General features: G+C 38.6%; 1 protein-coding gene across 50 annotated transcripts in view; it reads left to right on the top strand.

Moving 5' to 3' along the window:
* Positions 1-22780, top strand: part of TRDN (triadin) — a 1056665-nt gene that overhangs the window by 514136 nt on the left and 519749 nt on the right. For 48 of the 50 annotated variants that reach the window (XM_077486957.1, XM_077486959.1, XM_077486986.1 and 45 more), the window contains 7 exons: positions 3787-3834; positions 6272-6313; positions 8141-8176; positions 12837-12881; positions 15718-15762; positions 18417-18482; positions 21524-21568. In XM_077486957.1, the coding sequence (XP_077343083.1) occupies positions 3787-3834; positions 6272-6313; positions 8141-8176; positions 12837-12881; positions 15718-15762; positions 18417-18482; positions 21524-21568 (327 nt within the window). The remainder of the gene's footprint in view (positions 1-3786; positions 3835-6271; positions 6314-8140; positions 8177-12836; positions 12882-15717; positions 15763-18416; positions 18483-21523; positions 21569-22780) is intronic. The other 2 variants (XM_077487006.1, XM_077486981.1) reach the window with 2 other exon arrangements.

Raw genomic sequence — 22780 nt, forward strand, 5'->3', positions numbered from 1 at the left:
TGATCCGCAGCTACCTCCTCCCAGCCACGTACAAGTCCACGTGTTTCTTGGGACTGTAAACCATCCCTACAAGACTGCTGCTGATGCTGAGTGCCAGCCTCCACCTCCATGCTGACACTATCATCCTCCTCCTCCTCATCCTCTTTCTGTGTGATGGGTGGCACAGCAGGAACACTGTCTGGATAAAGGGGGCCTTGAGAGGCAAGGAAGTCCTCCTCTTCCTGCCTCTGTTCTACCTCAAGTGCCCTGTCCATTATTCCACGAAGTGTATGCTCCAAGAGGTGGACAAGAGGTACAGTGTCACTGATGCATGCACTGTCACTGCTCACCATCCTTGTGGCCTCCTCAAATGGTGACAGGACAGTGCATGCATCCCTGATCATGCCCCACTGGCGTGGTGAGAAAAAATCGAGCTCCCCTGACCCTGTCCTGGTGCCGTAGTCGCACAGGTACTCATTGATGGCCCTCTGCTGCGTGTGCATCCGCTGCAGCATGGCCAATGTTGAGTTCCATCTGGTGGGCATGTCACATATGAGGCGGTTCTTGGGCAGGTTCAACTCCTTTTGGAGCTCAGCCAGCCGAGCACAGGCATTAAATGATCGGCGGAAATGCACACAGACTTTCCTGGCCTGCTTCAGGACATCCTGTAAGCCCGGGTACCTGCCCAAGAACCGCTGCACCACCAGGTTAAGGACGTGAGCTACACAGGGCACATGGGACAGTTGTCCCTGTCGGAGGGCGGAGAGGAGGTTGGTGCCATTGTCGCAAACCACCATTCCTGGCTTAAGCTGGCGTGGCGTCAACCACCACTCGGCCTGCCCCTGCAGAGCTGACAAAACATCCGCCCCAGTGTGGCTCCTGTCCCCCAAACAAACCAGCGCAAGCACGGCATGGCATCGTTTTGCCTGCATACTTGCGTAGCCCCTGGAACGCCTACGGAGCACCGCTGGTTCTGAGGACAGAGCACTGGAAGAGGCCATGGAGGAAGAAGAAGAGGAGGGGGTGGAGGAGAGAGGTGTGTCACAACCAATAGTAGCATTTTGGAGGCGTGGTGGCGGAACAACCTCCAACACTACTGCACCTTGTCCTGCATCCTTCCCAGCTGCCAGAAGAGTGACCCAATGGGCCATGAAAGACAGGTAACGTCCCTGTCCATGCCTGCTGAACCATGAGTCAGTGGTAATATGCACCTTACCGCTGACCGCCCTGTCCAGCGAGGCAAGGACATTGCCTTCCACATGCCGGTAGAGAGCCGGAATCGCCTTCCGTGAGAAAAAGTGGCGTTTGGGGACCTGCCAATGAGGAACCGCACATTGTACAAACTCACAGAAGGGGGCCGAGTCTACCAACTGAAAAGGCAGCAGTTGAAGTGCTAGAAATTTAGCCAAGCTAGCATTCAACCGCTGGGCATGTGGATGACTGGGAGTGAACTTCTTTCGCCGGTCCAGTAGCTGGGGCAGGGACATTTGCCTGCTATAATCGGACGTGGGTGTACTGCTAGCAGAGTGCCCGGAAGCACTTGGCTGTGACACACCTAATTCTACACCTTCATTCCTCTGAGCAGGTTTCAGAGAGGACTGAAGGTCTAGTGGGATTGGAGATGCCAGTTGATGAGGAGCAAGGAGAGGTCCGCTTTGTTCTTTGGTGTGGGTCTTTGAGGTACGCTTGCCAACGAGCTGCATGGCAGGTCAACATATGTCTGGTCAAGCATGTGGTGCCCAAGCGGCTCATGTTTTGGCCACGTGAGATACGCTTGAGACATATGTTGCAAATAGCAGTGGTGCGATCTGATGCACTCGTCTCAAAAAAGGCCCACACCAAAGAACTTTTAGAATAAAGCGCAGAGGCAGCGCCCTGCACAGGCGGGGCTCTGCGGTATGATTGTCGGTGTGCTGCCCCTAAGCTGGCCCCCGGAGGGCATCCTGCCTCTTTGGACATGTGCTTCCTCCTCCTCCTCCTCTCTCCTACCAGGCACCCACGTGGAGTCAGTGCCCTCATCATCCCCTCCCTCTTCATCGCTGTAGCAAACCTGGCAATATGCTGCAGCTTGTGGAACATGACTGCCAGATTGCTGTCCTTCTTGAGCATCCCCTCTCTCTGCATTCACGCTACTGCCTTCCTCTAGCTGAGTGTCATCATCAGAGGCTACAAAACACTGGGCATCCTCCTGGAGCATGTACCCAACACTGTGCTCAAAGAGTTCAGAAGACTCCTCAGGAGGACGTGGTGGGTCTAGGGAAGGAGTCACTGATGATGACATTGAGACGAGGGAAGACGATGCATTGGCAGCTGCTTTGCTAGTACCCTGAGACTGGGTGAGAGAGGATGAGGAGGATGAAGAGGGCTTGGTCATCCACTCTACCAAGTCATTGGCATGTTGCGGTTCAACATGTGCAGCTGCCGAAAAGAAGGACAAGCGTGTCCCATGGCCACGTGCTGATGACAATGCACCGCGTCCACGACCAGCACTGTTGTCTCTAGACACAGAGCCTGCTTGCCCTCTTTTATCGGCTCGCGCCTGTCTGCCTCTCCTTGCTGGCCTTCCAGACATGGTAATGGCCTGAAGGGAGTTGGGTAAAACAGCAGTTGGGTAGTGTATATTGTGCTGGAGGCACACAACACCCACTAACTCCTGCAGATGCCGTTATTATAGAACACCAGAGATAAAGGGGTATACTGTAATGGAGTCACACAACACCCACTAAGCCCTGCAGATGGCTCTATTAGAGAACAGCAATAAAAGGTAGATACAGGTGTATATTGTGCTGGAGGCACAAAACACCCACTAACTCCTGCAGATGCCTTTATTATAGAACACCAGAGATAAAGGGGTATATACAGATGTATACTGTGCTGTGCTGGAGGCACACACAACTTCCAATAACTCCTGCAGATGGCAAGTGGGCTCAAATAGAGAAGAGCTATGTAGGTGGATATAGCGGTGTGTACTGGGTACAGAGCACGCAGACAGCACGCACAAGCTCCTAACACTACTGACTGCAAGCTCTATTATAAAAGATAGATCACTAGCTATATAGGTGAGGTGAATATAGCGGTGTATACTGCGGTCAGGGCACGCAGACAACAACCACTACAGAAGAGCAAGATCGAAAATTGGCCGATAAGGATCGGTGTGTACTGTGTTGAAGGTACACAGAACACCCACTAACTGCTTCAGATGCCAACACACTACACAAGGCCGCCGCGCTGGCGGCCTTATATAGTGTGGGGCGTGTACTACACAGCCTGAGCTATGATTGGCCACAGGCATCCTGCCTGTGGCCAATCATGGCTCTCCTCGCTGCTGGCGCTGTGATTGGCCAAGCATGCTGGGTCACAGTGCACGCTTGGCCAATCATGAGCCAGCAATGGACTGCGATGACGCAGTGCATTGTGGGCCGTGAGCGCCACACGAATTTGGTGCGAACGGCCCATAACAGCCGATGTTCGAGTCGAACGTATGTTCGACTCGAACACGAAGCTCATCCCTACTCACTAGTGTAGTATCCAATGTATAAAAGGTAACCAGTGAGATAGTGTAAATTTTCAGCCATAAGACCTATTTGTATTGCCCCAACGTCCCAACATTTCAATTATATTCTAGTACAGGGTTGGATCTAATTGATGGTGTTGGATCAATTCAGACAGTTCATGCTACTTACACTTTGACAGACAATGTCCTATAAATCTACAAAGTCTTCAAGTACAAATCATCACTCTATTATTATACAATAAAGTGTTTTTAATTCAGACCAGTTTCATTGTTTTTGTTTTTTTGTTTTTTAGAACTGGAGATACCCGAAGAACATCCAATTGTAGTAGCAAAGAAGAAAGGTAAACCTCAGTTTTTGCACTTAAAAAGTTATATGCAATATTTACAGTATATGCTGGCAATGTCGAAAACTGGTCATTTGTAGATATGAGCCGAACACCCCCCCTGGTTTGGTTCGCAGCAGAACATGCGAACAGGCAAAAAATGTGTTCGAACACGCAAACACCTATGGGACACAAATGTGTAAAATCTAATTTTAAGGGTTAATATGCAAGTTATTTTCATTAAAAGTGTTTGGGGACCTGGGTCCTGCCCCAGGAGACATGTATCAATGCAAAAAAAAGTTTAAAAAATGTCATTTTTTTCTGGAGAAGTGATTTTAATAATGCTTAAAGTGAAACAATAAAAGTGAAATATTCCTTTAAATTTCATACCTGGGGTGTCTATAGCCCTTTAGGTCTGGTATGAATATTAAAGGGAACCCTGAACCAAAATTTTAAAAAAAATTACGTGGGGGTCCCCCCCCCCAAATTCCATACCAGGCCCTTCAGGTCTGGTATGGAAATTAAGGGGAACCTTGTGCTAATTTTTTTTTTTAAATGGTGTAAGGGTTCCCCTCAAAATCCATACCAGACTCATGCCAAAATTTTAAAAAAATGTCATGGGGTCCCCCAAAAATCCATGCCAGACCATTATCCAAGCACACAACCTGGCAGGCAGCAGGAAAAGAGGGGGGAACAAGAGAGCGCCCCCCATGAACCATACCAGGCCACATGCCCTCTACATATAGAGGGTGCTTTGGGGTAGCCCCCCAAAGCACCTTATCCCCTTGTTGATGGGGACAAGGGCCTCATCCCCACAACCCTTGCCTGGTGGTTGTGGGGGTCTGTGGGTGGAGGGGTTATCAGAATCTGGAAGCCCCCTTTAACAAGGGGACCCCCAGATTCCACCCCCCTGTTTGAAATGTTTTTTTTTGCTATGTCCCCTCTGGGGGAATTTTGCTTCACTTATGTTCCTGTGCCAGGTGGTGACCAGAACAGGAAGCTCATAGAAATCCTCCCAATGAAAACAGTAGTGATAACACTTTTTTCAGTTGAGTTTGAAAATATTAGAATCTCTGTCGGTTTTTTTTAGTGATGCTAGTTCAGAAAATTTCCCCTGATACAGTATATTGTCCTGCTGAAAGGTGGTTAGTGAGATGAAAAGCAAGTACAAATCCTTCCCCTGCTGTCCAATAAAAAATAAATAAACTTTGCTTAATGTTATGTTTTTGTCAAAATAGTCAAAAATCCTCAATAATCTTAACCAAAGAGATTGAAGAAAAATAAAATATAAAGAATTTTAGTACATGCAATTTAACATTTCTTCCCTGCAGGAATTGTTTTCAAGCCCAAGAAAACAAGTATGTCAGTCAAGCTTAACAATGCTTTGATTCTTCTTATAGCTGAAGGCATAGAAGTAACTAACAAAGCTGTGCTGAACCTTTTTTAAGCTTTTGTTCAGTCTTCTTTAAATTCAATGTTTCATTTGCTTGTTATTTACATATAAATATATATTACAGTCTGTCAGGCTTGCCTCCATCCAGCTTATATGTTTTATATGCACCCTCTTGGCTCCCACATTGTGTAATAGCACTTCTGCCTCCACCAACCCTTAGCTAAACTGAAGAACATGCAGAACCTTATTTACTGAAATGTGAATTAAAATGATAATATACGATCATTTTTTTTACAATATTTTTGCATTCATGCACAATGCTTGCTGTTGTGGTGCATTTATGGGGTTAAAACATCTAGAGAGGAAGCAATGCAATGCCACCTAATGGACTGTCAAATGCTCTTTTAATAGTAATCTTGACATGGATTGCTCTTCCGAGAGCACTGCAAGTGTAAACAGAGCCTTATGCCGTGTACACACGACCAGACTTTCTGGCAGACTAGGTCTGACGGAATCAGTCCGTCGGACATTCAGATCATGTGTGGGATAATCCGATGGACCTAGAAATAGAACGTTTCAAATCTGTCAGAGGAACTCAATCCCTATCGGGAAAACCGTTCGTCTGTATGCTGGTCGGACAGACCAAATATGACGCAAGGGAAGATATTGGCTACTGGCTATTGAACTTCCTTTTTTAGTCCCGTCTTATGTCATCACGTTCAAAATGAACAGACTTTTGAACGGACTTTCATGTGTGGGAAGTCCGTTTGAACTCCATTCGGAAGTCCGTTGGAACTCTGTCGAAAGTCCGTTGAAAGCCCGTCGGGAAGACCATCTAACCTTTTCTGCCGGAAAGTCCGGTCATGTGTACGCGGCATATGGTGAAGTAGAAATTCAGCCTTGACGTATTAATATAGTGTCATAGCAACTTGAAAATTTGCAAATGTCGTTAGTCATGCAGCCTATTTGTACGCCATATAGTGTAAGCTATAGGTCATCTACAAATGCATTATGCAAATTGTTACCATGGTTTTTCTCACTTTTTTTGCTCTTGTTCTGCAGAAGAAATACCAGAGGAAAAAAAGCCAACCCCCATTAAAGAAGGTAGGATATATATATATAAAACTCCCAAACAAGGTTTCCCGTTATCCAATGTGTTTTTTAAACCAACTTTCTAAAACTATTTTCTGTTGTGTTTAACAGAGTTCCCTTTACCTGAGCCTTCTTTTCATATACTTACTTATGTTAACGTGAACATATGCGTAGATGCATTAGTTAATGCTACTTATTCACAAATGAACTTTATAAAATGCTCTAAATGCTGTGATTAAAGAGACACTTCACTTTGCATGGTAAAGTGACAGCATCCCCAAACCCTACATACTCACCTTACCTGTGCTTCCTCACAGCTCCTTGCTTCTCTGCAGTCAATGCTGAAATCAGCAATCTAGGGAAGTGGTAACATCACTCCCACAGACATATGACTGTGCTCGGGCCTAATGATTGGCTGCTAGGCCCCAACCATTCACATGCTACTCTATACCTGGAAGGTTATTTTTGCTGGCTGCAGAGGAGCTCAGGTAAGGAGAGAATATGAAGGGTGGTTGATCCCTTTACAATGACGCTATCACTTTGCTTTGCATGGACAAGGTGACAGTGTCTCTTTAGTGGAAAATAAAAATTGTGTGCAATATTAAGCAATAAGCACTAAACAAAAGCATAGTCTCTAGAATGTAAAATGTAATATAAAATGTTATATTCTTTCAGCAAAGGTTTCCAAACTGAAGAGAAAAAGTATGTCAATCAAAAGCTGCTTTTCATTACAGCTTAGAGCTTGCTAACAAAATACGCTGTGTTTTTCCCAACATTTTCTCATTTTGTTTGGCTTTTGCCTTTATAGTTTGTTTGCGGATGGCAGGAAGACTTTATATTTTGCGGTTTATGAGCTATATACAATAAATGAACATTTTATATTTTCAAGCACAAATCAAAAACTATATAGCATATTTTTGTTTTTCTTTGTACAGTCATTTCTTCCGTCCAGTTTAGAACATTTGATAATCTGCTTTTTAGCAAATACTGCAAAAAAGCATCTTTGTCTGAGTTGGGGCTTGCGTTTGTTTATGATATTTACATGCTCATAAGAATTTAGCTATGCCATCTAATGCTCTGTATTTGTAGACATTCCTTTTTAAATTATAGAGAAATCCGGAAAACAATTGCTTTCATGTATTGCTTAAAATCCTCAAGTTATGCTCTTTTTAATTATTATAGTAGTTTATTTACATATAAATTACCTGGAGTTACAAAATTGTAACGATCAATATGCAATACTGAGTAGAATGCTATAAAAATATACCAACACAATCTTAAGGAAATAATAGTATATGATCACATGGCCACTAAAAGTTCCCAAATATGTAGAGTATTGCTATACAGGCATACCCCACTTTTAAGTATGCAATGGGGTTTATTTACTAAAGCTGGAAAGTGCAAAATCAGGCTTACATCTACATAGAAACCAATGAGCTTCTAACCCCAGCTTGTTCAATTAATCTTTGGCAATAAAACCTGGAAGCTCATTAGTTTCTATGCAGAAGTGAGCCTGATTTTGCACTTTCCAGCTTTAGTAAATAAACCCCATTGTGTACTTAAAAGTGGGGTATGCATGTACTCAATGTTCTTATTAACTTATACAGTATTTAAATTTAGTATGTGCTAAGGTCACTCTAAAGTTTAACATGGACCATTTATACTAAAATCCATAATACGTTTAATCTAAAGAGCAAAACAGACACAACTTCCTACTGTGTACTCTTGCTTCCCCATTGCAGCCAAATAAAGTAAATTGGTTTGATGACTACATAATGTTAAACAGGTTACTGCCAGTTAACTCATTAATATGCTTATATTCCCTTTTTATTCACACAGAAGAAAAACCAAAGGAAGAAAAACCCTTAGCAAAAGGTTGGTATAATTGTATTCAATCACATAAATGTATGATAAATAGCCTTCTACAGCAATTAAATTGATTTTATTGGGTAGTGCTTGCCAGAAGCAAAAGTCAGCATGTTCATTAATGTTTTTTTACCACGATGGTAAAGTATTTGATCCATGATAGTACAGAATGAGGGAAGTATATATAGCTTATTTAATCTTGTTGTCTTACTTTAAGTTGTGTGGAAAACAGACTAAGAAGACAAGCCTAGGTTTTCCTTTCTCAAGTCTCAAACTCTTCTAAAGGAGTCCCAAGACATTCTCAGTGACACAGTGATATACACAATCCTTACAATTAAAGAACATTACAAAACTCCAACAAGAGCCTCTACATGTATATGTATAATAATTACAAATCTGTTGACCTTTTTTTTTTTTTTAATGACATTCAGAGCATCTCTTTGAATCACTTTGGGTCAAACAAACTAAACAATCACATGAAGAAACATAATACTGTAATTGCAAAAAAGGTGTATTACAAATGAATTACAGAAGTATGGACATCTAGATGTGTCTTCATTAATAGCCCTTGTACAGACACATCTAGCGGTAGAGTAAAAACAAAAATTATAAACTTTAGTTAACCTCAATGAAAAAAACAGTGCTTTATGAGTAGGGGATCAGCCAACAATAGGTGAAAGGGCTGTCGGTTTTCCAATGTTAGAGACAACTAGCTATGGTACTGTAACTCCAATGCAGATTTTTTTGTACAACAATTTATGCAGAAATTAAAGGCATTCATTCTTATCTCCCATAAACAAGAACTATTGTTAAGAATTTATGTTGACATATTCTGAGTGTTGTAAACGTACATCCCTTCCAATATCTTTGCTCTTACAGCAAAAATTGGCTAGCCACATCATTTTTATGTGCAGCTCAATTGATCATAATCCAAACTTTTTTTTAACTGATCTATATGTTCAAAAATAATTTTTTACCCATCCACTTTATATCCAGAGCTACATAAATTCACACTTTTTCACAAGCCTAATAAATTCTTAATGATGGTTAAAAGCTTTCATAATTTTTTTTTTAGTTTTGGACATTTTTTTATCAATTTAGTTAATACGAAGCATTCAAATTTACTTTGTATCATTCTGTTTCATGACCACAATGGCATTTGCTCTACTGCTGCATTTTTGTTGAAAAAAACCTAATCTTCAAAATCCAAGTTTAATCTGCTATTTTTTTTTTTTACCTCCTTTCCCCCTCATTAAAATTCTAATTACGTTTCTATATAAAACCATTCCATTTTTATTACATACCTTATTTTATACCTGAGGATCAATGGGTCTCTGTGCAATGCAGCCAGATCGTGCCTGGTTGGAGGAGCAAGCAGGATTCTGTGCATAGCTTCCTGAAACATCACAGCACTCTGCCTCAGTATTCCTCTCAAGAGGCCTCAACCCTCATGAAAGCAGTAGGCTGGCACTTAGGAGACATTATGCAAATATGAAAAGCTTTGATGAATTAATGTCAGTCTAGAGGAGTTGGCATTCCTGGACAGGTGGAATTTACTTGCAGATTGCCTTAAGAAATGCCTACTGGGTCTCCATGATTGAAAGAGCTGAAGTCCAATAAAAGGGGCAGACCAAGGACAGTAGTGCTAGATGATGCTGGATGCCCTCTACCTAAGAAATCTATCTAAATTGCTGCAACTTCTAATGCACATTGTGAGAATCTTGCAATGTGCAATGAAATCAGAGTAAACTATTTCAGTATAAGAGAGGAGGCTGTGCAATTATGCAAGACTGAAGGTCAAGCTAAAGTCCAGCTTTAAAAATAAATTAATCTATAATAGACTACTATAATTTCTCAATAATCTATAATGAGGAAATATGACTTTAGGTGAAACAAATCAAACATAATATTTCTAAATGCACAACTTAGCATTGCGCTTCCACTGAGGTAAATGTTGCAGTGGAATAGAAGCGCTTGCAGCTGGCCAGCCCAATAATCAGCTGCATTTATTTTGCTATAAAACAATTAATGTAAAGCTAAAGGTTCCTCTTCTACTATTTAATGAATAGCAACAATCAGTGGCTGAAACTACCATTCTACTTCCCCAACTGTCACTATACATGCTATAGTGTGTTAGCACAATAGATGTTATTTACTAAAGGAAAATCCAGTTCTTTTTTAATTTCTTTAAAAAATTTTGCAATTCTATTTATTTAATTCTATGCAGGCCAGCAAGTTGTAAAACATTGCTGCACCTTGTAATGCATTGCATTGCAATAAAATATATGCCTGGAGTATTTTATCACAATGCACACTGGCAAAGTGCACACATGGCACTGCATATCTGACATTACCACACAGCATACTGTAGGTGTGAAGCCAATCTTCCCACTTTTAGTATAAGTTGCTTATTTACAGTTTGGTGTACTTTACATTTTTACCGTTACACAAAAAGTGGCAATTTACAATTATGTGTTATTTAATACCTGAATACAGTTTTATATTTTACATTTAGTATTTTGTATATGTTTTTTTAATAGAAAATGTTGTGCTGATAAACATTCTCAAATGCTCAACTAGCATAGATTTACAGTACAAAATTATTAACACCATCTTTTTTATGGTTTCAGTGCTTTTAGAAAACTTAAAATAGTGAAACATGTTAAAAAATGTAAAAATGGAAAAATAGGTCTGGCCACACCCTTTCAATGATTTGGAAAATGTGGTAAGGGGTTAGAACCACTATTAGGTTTTTTATTGTTGTCTGAGTCTCTGATTCAGTCTTGAACACCAATATCACCATATAGGAAGTGAGATTAAGTCCAAAATTTTGAGTTGATCAGGAATAGAGGGGAAATCTTCAATAGGGGTACATCTGTTTACATCAATTAATATAAATGGTGCAGCGCAAGATGCAAAAGTCCACACATATTGATCATATATGACAACAAGAGAGCCTGTAGAGTAAGAACACCACGTGGAAAGGCCGCTGTTGGCTTGTATGTGACACTCCTTCCACCAGTAGAAATAAACTCTTACCAGCTCAGATGGACCTCTGAATATTCAGATGGTCAAATGCGCGTGTTCACAATCTCAGTGTGCAGGGGTCGTTGTTTCCACATGCGAATAGAACCATACTCCAAATCCTTATATCACATGCAGCCAACTCCGGGAAATAATAGATTCACTCCAGATATAAGTAGGTGCGTTTACATGAGCAAAAAAATCCAGGAGCAAAAAAAGGAAACATACAAAAAGACGATCTGAATGTGACTTGATATTCGCTTCTTCCAACGCACTGGATGATCTGGTCACAGACTCGGATAAATTCAATCCACTCTTCTTGATGTCAGGTAGCCATTGTACCCTTAGACAAACTGAATGTGAGGATCCACCTTCTCCAAGTCACATTCAGATCGTCTTTTTGTATAAAAAGGAAACATACAAAAAGACGATCTGAATGTGACTTGGAGAAGGTGGATCCTCACATTCAGTTTGTCTAAGGGTACAATGGCTACCTGACATCAAGAAGAGTGGATTGAATTTATCCGAGTCTGTGACCAGATCATCCAGTGCGTTGGAAGAAGCGAATATCAAGTCACATTCAGATCGTCTTTTTGTATGTTTCCTTTTTTTGCTCCTGGATTTTTTTGCTCATGTAAACGCACCTACTTATATCTGGAGTGAATCCATTATTTCCCGGAGTTGGCTGCATGTGATTTAAGGATTTGGAGTACGGTTCTATTCGCATGTGGAAACGACCCCTGCACACTGAGAGTGTGAACACGCGCATTTGACCATCTGAATATTCAGAGGTCCATCTGAGCTGGTAAGAGTTTATTTCTACTGGTGGAAGGAGTGTCACATACAAGCCAACAGCGGCCTTTCCACGTGGTGTTCTTACTCTACAGGCTCTCTTGTTGTCATATATGATCAATATGTGTGGACTTTTGCATCTTGCGCTGCACCATTTATATTAATTGATGTGCTATTAAGGTGTTTCATGTATTGCACCTTTGGTGTTCAGCTTGCAATTTGTTTTGTTGTATTATACATGTGAGCGCTGATTGTTTTTCTTTTTATTTGAACATCTGTTTACATGGCAACTGTCCAAGATCAATTTCCCACACATTTGAAAGACATCTTCTTATTTACTTTTGATTCTACAAGACAGAAATGGAAGGGAAACCTCCCTAATGAGTCATAGATGAAAATAACATTTAAAAAAAATGTCAGTGATGTTATCCCTCCCATACTCTATCCTTAGTAAAAAAAAAAGTTTGGACTTCTTGCATTTTAATGTTTTTTTTTTTTTTAAATAAAGCTGTATTTAATTTTTGGCCCAACAACCATATACAAAAATAAGACACATTTACGTTAAAAATATTATTTTTTAAATATGAATATGCTTTCTTTATTTACACGTATAAAGCTGGACAAATTAATCTAAGTTATCCCCAAAGCTTTCATTTGTATCATTTGAATTCCAAACCTTCTGCCTTAATTGATTGCTAACAGTACAATACTACAATACTATTCAACTTAATTTACACATACTATGACAATAATGTCTTCTGCATGGCTTCATAATTCATGAGAACTTTCAGTTTCAGCACAAAGATATAGACTGCATGCTTACTGCTATTATCATTTCTATCATGTTATGCAGAAAAAGAAATACCTACGGTGGAACAATTGCCACCAGTTAAGCAAGGTACAGTATGTAGATAAACTTTGTGATGTGAATTGTATGTGGCATCAAATATTAGGAGTATGTCATTTGTAAGAGTAAAGGATTTATAAGAATGCATGTGTGCCTGACTGTAAGCATTTATTAGAATGCATGTAGTCTTATAAAAAGGGGCTTTAGGATACATTTTAGAAGGAAAGAAAACTGTGAAGGATAGGGTCTCTGTAACTTTTAACTTCTGAAAAACAAGATTATGTTAATGAACGTCGAGGGGTAGGGTATCTAAGCTGAGAATAACATAACAGGTTATATGAGGAATTTTAAAGAGACTCCTTAGCAACTATATTCTATGTGTTAAAAAGGTGGGGAAAACCCAAACACAAGTCTAGATATTTAATTCAGGCCACATTCATGCCACTTAGTGTTTAAAAGGCTGCTAGGATTTCTAATAAGAATGCCCAATACTGTCTACACATGTATTAGTAGCTGTGTGCAAATGTCATTTGACTTTAGGTATATACGTTTCTCAGTAGGAGCCTCTCTTGTCCTACAAGCTGTTTAATTGTAAACAATAGTTACCCTAATTGTTCCTTATTGGCAAATTATAAAAGCAATAAATGTATAAAGCCCATATGTATTTTATGTATTTTATTAATACACTTGCAGTTGTTTTTTGATAAACACACAGTTTAGAGAGTGATCAGACAAGTCAATAACTCATATCCAAATTACATCTGGGTCAATTTCTTTAAACACTACACTACCACCATATTCTACAAAAAAAATAAAAAAATAAAAACAGCAGAGTGATGGACATCTATTTCTGGAGTGGGTTTATAAACAATCACTCCAGAAATGGCTTTTGGGTAGCAAGTGTGCCCATTATTCTCAATGAACTGAGCTATCTTTGATCCAAGTGACTCTGTAATTTAGGATTGCTGTGATTGGTGATAAATAAGAATGAGTGACAGTTCAGCCTGAAACTAAGCTTAGACCAAACTTTGGATGTTTGGGTGTTCGAATGAACACCTGAACTTTAGCTTGTGGATGAGCACCTGAAATTTAGCCAGTTACCCCCCTGTTTCTTTGGAGCTTTGCATCATATATAGAATCAATGTAACAGTAGAACGAAGATACTCATCTTTTCATAGGGGAATCAGTGTGGGACTAATTTATGCATCTGTCATTCCACCAATAGTGAGGGTGGGTCTACATACAAAGGTAATGCTAAGTAAAAAGCAGTGGGAGAATTTCCCTGGAAAGTTGATATAGAGTGACCCCAGATGGTAAGTAGTAACAAAAAAGTATCAGATTTTATTGGACTCAGAATATCATTAAAAAAACACTGTAAAATGTATGAACCATCTACCCTTCACCAAAATAACAATGTTGTTATCAATTAAAAAATATCATGTTTCTACCGCTTCTATATAGAGCAGCTTCCCACTGTCACTAATTCCTAATGAACAAAATATGTCACCGGAAATCCCAACTCCTTAACTGTTGTATTTTGGTACCTGGGGGCTCCTGATGCTGCCTACAGCCACCTATAGACATGAATGGTTGTTAGTGGCTGTATGCGGGTATGTCGCACATGCCTACAGATGTAGATCACTGAATGCAGACTGTTTGCGTTCACAACCATTTGTGCCAATGGGTGGCTGTACACAGCACCAGGGACTCCAAGGCAAAAAAAATACCAGTATACTGTATGTACATTGTAATTAGGGATGCTCCTGCCTTTAGGATCCCTTACTGTATACTGAGTCAGCTCTGCTGCTTCCTAACACATAATCCTGCTCATTGTACAGAAGTAGCAATGCTTATTCCATTTCTGTGAGGAAATTGTAGGTGGAACGGTACCAAAGGAGTTTGATATGTCACCATCCTAACTGTGCAGTGTGACAGGCTGAACAGTAATCATACATGTATGTAACTGGTTTATTCAGATTGCCTAGCGTTCCACTTTATATCCATTGGGTATGTCACAAAAAACATAGCTTCATTAGTCTCAAAACCCTGCTCAGATGTCCTCCCTGTTCTCCTTTAGAGCATGTCCCAACATTTTTTTTCACCTTGTCCATGTAGCTTTTTTTTTTTTACTTCCTATTACATAATCACCAGGTGTGGAAATCAGGTGTAGGTACATCCCTAAAACGACATCTTACAAGAACGTTTTCTCCACACATAGCGTGAGCAGGCTTTTAAAAGACAGGGCCGTGGCATTGTTTTGCTTGAAAATAAAGTAATGCATTCACATAAAAATGGAACGGGGGGGGGGGGGGGGGGGGCACATGCCGTTAGAAAGGTGGAGCAAAGAAAGGACTAACAATTTAAATTCAGAAAAAATACTGGGATTGAAATATAAAGGGAAATAGGATCTCCACTTTACACAGGAAGTACCACTTTGCAAATTAATTTGCCTCAAAGCTTATGAATTAAGGGACACTTCACTGACTTTTATCAACCAACCATGTGCAAGCATGAATGCTGTTTTATTTTTTTTGTTTATTTTTTTTCTTGCTATTTATTGGGTATTTTTGTGAAAATCCACCACATTTACTAAGCTCTGGGGAAAATTCCCTTGCAAAATGAACAACCTATTTGGCTTTAGTAAATCATCCCTCCACTAGATTGTCAGCTCAAACAGGATGTTAGAAGCACACTGAATTTGGCAGGTTAACAGACATTTTTTTATACAGTACTTTTACAGTGTTTTTGAAGATCTAGAGCACAGGGAGATGTGCATGTATTGCATAGTTGTACTGAATATATTTATTTTGTCCTGATATAAAATTACTTACTCCAAAAACTGTTATAAATTGTGTTATCACAGAATGGATGTTTTAATTTTTTTCAGATCAAGAAGTACCCAAAGTAGAAGAGCATGTGACTATAAGGGAAGGTAAAAAATATTTTATGAAAACTTGGTTGCATAGCACAACTAGTAAATTACTTACATTTACCCTGATCCTTGCATGTGGAATTTATCAGCATTCAGCACAAGCCATTTGCACATGCACAGCTAGATTTTAGTATAGCGCTAAAGATGCTTTTACAACTTACTAGCTTTTATCTTGAAAAATGTGTGCATAATAAAGTGTTTAAGAACGTAATAATACAAGTCAAAGAATATTTTTTTTAAAGTAAACAGGGGGAGATTTACTAAAACTGGTGCACACAGAATCTGGTGCAGCTATGCATAGTAACCAATCAGCTTCACACTTTAGCTTATTCAATTAAGCATTGGCAATAAAACCTAGAAGCTGACTGGTTACTAGGCACAGCTGCACCAGATTCAGTGTGTGCCAGTTTTAGTAAATTCCTCCTACAGTTTTCATGTTAGAAGACAAGGTCAGAAATGTGCAAAAAAATCCAGCTCTCTGAATGTACTGTCCCAATCCTCATATTTCCCCCATGCTGGTGGGCTCCGCGGTTGGTTAGATCCTAGTAAAAAAATGCCAGTCTGTCTGCTGTGCCTGCACACTAATATCTCATAGTCTTCAATTAAAAGAAACCATACTGCAGGAGGAACATCCCATTCAAGTCAATGGGATGTTATGGCCCAGTTTTGAATATCCCAGATTGTTTTGCTGAAATGTAGACAACCAGGGAGGCCACCATAGCTGTAGGAGGTAAGTAAGCACCTATGGAGGGGATGGGTCTGCTTAGTGTATTTAAGGTGCTCTTTTTGTGTATTACAAAATTAATCCTTTAATAAACAACACTTTGCATATAAATGTAACGCAGACACGTGCTACAAGGAACACCCATGCCTACAGAGTTATATATATATATATATATATATATATATATATATATATATGTGTGTGTGTTTTAGACATTTCACTGCTTATTCAAGCAGCTTCAATTCATCCCCTTAATTCAATAACCATGGATTGCATCAAGGCTGATGCTGATTGTCCATCAAAAAGATGGAAGGTGTGAAAGTACATGAAGATGCAAGGTACATAAAATGGTGCCTAAATTTAAGCTTGGTCATATACCATGCTTCTCATTGCTCGATATTGTTAGGGAGGCTGCCCATATTAGTGACAGAGCAACAGTTTACAGTGTCGGGTGCAAGGGAATGGGTCAAACACAGTCAAATCTTGATTTATTTAATACAGCTCCTGGGATTTGGGGTTCAAATGGAACTCTATAAAGTCCATGATTAGAAGACAAGGCAGCTTAAGGTTCTTTTTTCATATCAGATAGAGCTTAGAAGAACACATGTTTATTTTAAGGAGTAAAGGAGCTGAGTTTGTTATATTACAGTAATAAAGCTGTCAGTGTGGTGTATAGGCTTATTTGATTTTATACCCTACACATGTCAAAGATTAAGAATTTGTCACACCGATTTTGCATCCCTTTGTATCCATCACGTAAAAATCATGCCATGTTCACCTTTATTTGTACTTTAACATTTTAAAGTTTTGCATTTTGTCAGTAAAAAGTGAGGAGCCAGTTTCACTTTCAAATTGCAGTAACACTTGGCAGAACATGACAGTTCTCAAAGGTGTTTGTAAAGATAACATGTCCCCGTCAAGGTTCTGTTAAGTTTTTCATTTTTTTTTGTTAAAGCATTTTCTCTGTTAAAAGCATTTCACTGTGCTTTCCAAGCTAACCTAAAATAAAACATAACATTATAAAGACATATTTGTAGGACAGTATTAAGAGTTTAGGTGCACTCCAGTTTTCACAAATAGGCAGAAAAAGGAAAAGGCGAAGGCAGTGAAGATGGAGACAGATAATAAAGTGTCTCCAAAAAAAGAAATTAAATAGCTACATGCCATATATATTTTCATACAAATTTACTTTAATCTCTTAGCCAACATCTAGGACTATGGCACACACTAAATAATATTATGTTTAATATCTGTGGGATTATTTGGTAAGAAAATCTAAGCTAGCAAAACTTTATAAAAGGAATTGTAAATTACCTGAAACTGTTCCGGACTTTGTATACCAGAGCCCTTATTTATTCATATTTTGCACCCAATGATGTTTAACTTGTCTTTTGGATAATAAAATCAAGGAATTTTTATAAATTTATTTTGTTTCTCATTGCTGCCAAAAACAACACGAGGAATTTACCTGACCTTCCAAGAAAATATAAACTAATAAAACAATAGCATACTGATGATAAGAAAGATAAATAACCTGCAACAGAAATTTGTATTTTGTACTGTACATTGATAATGTCTAAATAATTCTCCGCATAATGGCTACTTGTGTCTATTTGTCAAACAAAACTATTGTTGCATGGAGTACTGTTAATCTTTCTTTTTTGTTATAGTTTACTAAATAGATTATGTACACATAACATTGTCCTATTACTTGTTTTTCCTGCACTTTTATTGCATTTTGTATATTGTAGTAAGATTGGTAAAAGTTAATTGTAGGTTAGTTGTAATGGGTTACTAGCCTTTGCACATCACTACTGCTGAATCTAATGGAATATGTTTATATTTTTACTAATTCAAAAATAGCCTGAGCAGATAATAATGACTAATAATTTCAATTATGTTAAAGATAATGATTCTGCACAATTTATAGGCACTTGTGGAACTAGTCGTATTGTACCAGGAGTGATTATAATTATGTCTGAAGCTCTCACTGGTCGTAAGTACATCATCAATTCATTCATCTGAAATATGCATGCGTGTTTATCTTTTTTAACAATTTACTTGCCATCACAGGAATGGTCACTTGCATGGCTAAACCATTTTTAAGTCCTTAACTGTTTTATGCAGTCATGGTACATGACTATTATATATATATATATATATATATATATATATATATATATATATATATATATATATATATATATATATATATATATATACTACAGTGTAGAAATAAAAAAATAATCCTCTTGCTTTGAACAAATGTGCCTTTTATGATCTACCGGTGTATTTTTTACATACAAAGAAATTGACTACTTTAGGAGTAGAGAATATTCCCTAAACTTCTTCCTAAATATGTAATGCCATGTCAATAAAGGTGGGCTTTAACACCCAGCCACCACACATATGCCTTGAAGGTGGCTTTATGTTGTGTGCTAAGAGTGCCCCTCACAGTGCACTCTCAGTACATTCACCAAGCTTGGGGATAGACTTCTGATCATGCTACCGCTATAAGAGCTAATCACAGCAGTCACATGATACAGAAGCCAGCCAGCTTCCAGAGAATTAAAGCGCTCTTAAAGTGCCCACTGGAAGTGGCATTAATGGGTTAACAAAGTGAATGTTTACAAGGGTGAATATTTACAATGGAGATTAGATGTCACTATCTTTTCTTTGCTATATGTTGCAATGTAACTCTGTGTCCTGTATTTACGGGCCATTTATAAAATGCAGGCCATGTACAGTATAGAGCCTAATTAAATGATTAAAGAAAAGTTAGTCATATGATTATGACTAACTTTGTAGTAGATTCTGCACTTTGAAGCACAAGTGGAGCACTAAGCACATTTGTAAAATACATTGCTGTACTTAAAAAATGTGCATTACCTTTCTCTTTTAACCACCAGTATGGCTGCCATATGGCTTTACTGGTGTTTTAAAATGGACCCCTAAGTTTAGTGAATATGCTTAAGCAATGTTAATGTTCAATGCCCAATCAAGTGCAAAGAAAATGAACCACTTTTGGACCACCCTATAGCAGATTTACTGCTACAGGGTGGCCCTCCTGCGCAGGATCATAAGATCATGTACTGTATATATACATGATTCTGCACTTCTGCCTACGGGGGGGGCGGCATGTTCACTGCTGATGGGCCACTTCTGCTGTGGGTGCCAGGGTATCTGTGGCTGCCAGGGAACAAAATCTATCTCTTCCCTTAGTAAAAGTAGCACACACATATCACAAAAACACTGGCTAAGCACACAGTTAATTATTTGATTGCCCTAGATGTTTAACCCCTTCCCAGCCAGTGTCAGTACAGTGAGAGTGAATATTTGTATCACTGATCACTGTATTAGTGTCACTCGTTCTCACAAATGTCAAAAGTGTCAGTTAGTGTCCGATTGCAATATCACAGTCCCACTATAAGTCTCTGATCATCACTATTACTAGTAAAAAAATAAAAAATAAAAATCCCATTAAAATATACAATAGTTTGTACATGCTACAACATTCTCGTAAACCAATCAATATACTCTTATTGGGATTTTTTTTTTCACCAAAAACATGTAGTAGAATACATATCAGCCTAAATGAATGAAGACTTTAGATTTATTTTTATTTTTTGTGGAATGTTTAATAGCAGAAAGTAAAAAATATTGTTTTTCAAAATAGTATTTTGGTTTATAACGTAAAAAAATTAAAAAATACAGTGGCGATCAAATACCCCTAAAATAAATTTCTATTTGTGGGGGAAAAAATGCCACAAATTTTATTTGGGTACAGCGTTGCAATTGTCAAAAATTCTCAGTTAAAATAGCACAGTGCCTCAATGCAAAAAAATTACCTGGTCATGAAGGGTGGTAAATCTTCCAGAAGTCAAGTGGTTAAAAACTACAGCAAAACAAATTATAACATGTAATTGTAATGATTAACAGTTTGCATTTTTATTTTTATTTCATTATTTTAGTTGCTACACAGTATTTCACAAATGTATCAGTGTCTGGCAAACAACTGTACCCACTTTGGTTAATTATTGCTTTGCAGAATGTTCATTTGAAAGGTTTGTTAAATGTATAGAATATTGTAATAGCCTGTGAACTGATAGAATTTAAAATGGACCTAGAAGTGCATGCATAGTAAGTAATACATCAGTGTAAGTTCAAGAAGAAGGAACGCCATTCCAGGTGACCAAATCAGTGTAATCAGGATGTACTGGTTGCCAGCCACGGCTCGCCACCGAAGATAATTGGAAAAGAAGGAACGGCTGCACACCAAAAAAAAAAACGATCCAACATGATTTTATTGATCCAACATGAGTCACACATAACAGCCACCAAGACAAAGACACAGGACCCAGGAGGTGACGCGATTCTCACTGTCATTAATGCTTCTTAAAGGTTTTGAAGAAGCACTAATAAGAGTGTGAATCTCGCCACCTCCTGGGTGCTGATTCTTTTGTCTTGGTGGCTGTTGTGTGTTATTCACGTTGGATCATTTTCATTGTTGTGCAGCCATTCCTTCTTTTCCAATACGTAAGTGTAACACTGTCGATTTTTCATTACCTCTTACACAAATTACAGTATTCCCCCTGACAATGCATTAATCTGCTTTTCTCTCCAGAAAGATAGCGCCATCTTTGTTGAGACACCATCCATGTTCACCATTTACATTCTGTATTTAGATGCTAGCTCAAAGGAGACACAGTTATGTAAATCCTGGTGCCTGTGTAGTCCCTGGTTGCATTTATAAATGACTGGCACAGCTCCCAGCAGCCTCTAATCTAGTAATTTGCTACAAAGTTATGGTTTGGTCTGATCACTGAGGGAGAAAAAAAAATTTCCTGATAAAAATTATTCTTCCTGCCCACGGCATACTGATGCCATTATCTTAGGCTGCTCAAAGTCTGGAGTTCAAAATTACATATAGCAACTATGGTGTTTTATATTGTGACATGTCAAGAATGTATTCATGGGAATAGGGTTTATGAGAACAAACGTTTAGTAAACTTAAATTATTATTTTTTTTTTTTATAGAAACAGAAGGAGGAAAACCAATTTCTGTTGAATCCATATTAAAAGGTGATTATTTTTCTACTACAAATGTCACAGAATAACAACATTAACAACATTATGATTTATGAACAATGTAGATTTAAGTTGCCCATAGATGGCTTAAAATTCAGTTGATTCAGCTGGGGCCAGATGAATTTTGATCAGTGTGTGGCTGTCCCTGCTTGACAGAAGTCAATTGGTTTTATCAAAGGAGAATGGTGGAAAGCTTTTCTCATTCTCATTCTAAGACGGCTGCAGCTAACAGCCACTGATCACTGTATTCTAACAGTACTGGTAGTTGCTGTCACAATACAATCTCCTGGCTGTACTAACAGATTCCTCCATCCACACAAATGAGGTGGATGGAAAAATATTTTATTTATTTATTTGTTTTTTCATTCAGCATGCTAGGGATGCTGAATGTTTATTTAATACAATTAAATTGCATTTTATTAGGTTCAGTGGAATAATATTTATGTCATAAAATGTGAACTGGCTAGGTGCATTTAAATATTCTAAAATTCAATTGATTGATATGTCAGTTTGATTTGCATTATGATTTTGGAAAGATAGTCTTAATCATGAGTCCTGTTTCTCTTTGGAAAAATGTATTGAATCAACAAATGTTAATTAGTTAAAACATAAGTCAAGCAAGGTTTAAGGTTTTCATTCTTGCTGCCAAATTGGGATAACACCTACTTTATATTTGTTACATGTTCTCATTCACATAGCAGAAAAAAAATACCTCTTTGTCAATGTGAACAGATTGAGTTTTCGCTCATTTCAAATTGTTCAGAGTAGCTTGCTATCCGCCTGAGGCCTACCCCAAACAAACACCAAGAAAAGATGAGAAATATAAAAAATATATTTATTTTTAAGTAGTGTTTCTCAAATGTAACTGCAAAAGTGGAAATACAATTTAGGTTTTATGTGTCTGCAAAACTTTGCAGCTTCTCAATCAGTCTTCTGCTGATGTATGCTGTCAATCATTGGCCACTCACTGTTCTGTGGTCGCTTTGGTTCTTGCACACGCTTTCTATTTATACTCTAAAGCACTGTGCGCAAATGTCACATGCACAGATGTAAGGTACACTGACTCATTTGATGACTTGCTGCATTCGCTTTATTTGGGCACCAGATTCCGGAGGCTATCTGTCAGTTGTGCAAGTCATTCTTAAAGCTTAAATAAGCCTGCATCTGCATCTGAACATGGTGAGAAAAGCATTACCATACTAAACC

This window comes from Lithobates pipiens, unplaced genomic scaffold, assembly GCF_037356315.1.
Source record: "Lithobates pipiens isolate NorthernLeopardFrog02 unplaced genomic scaffold, aLitPip1_a1.2 Scaffold_18, whole genome shotgun sequence".
NCBI lineage: Eukaryota > Metazoa > Chordata > Amphibia > Anura > Ranidae > Lithobates > Lithobates pipiens.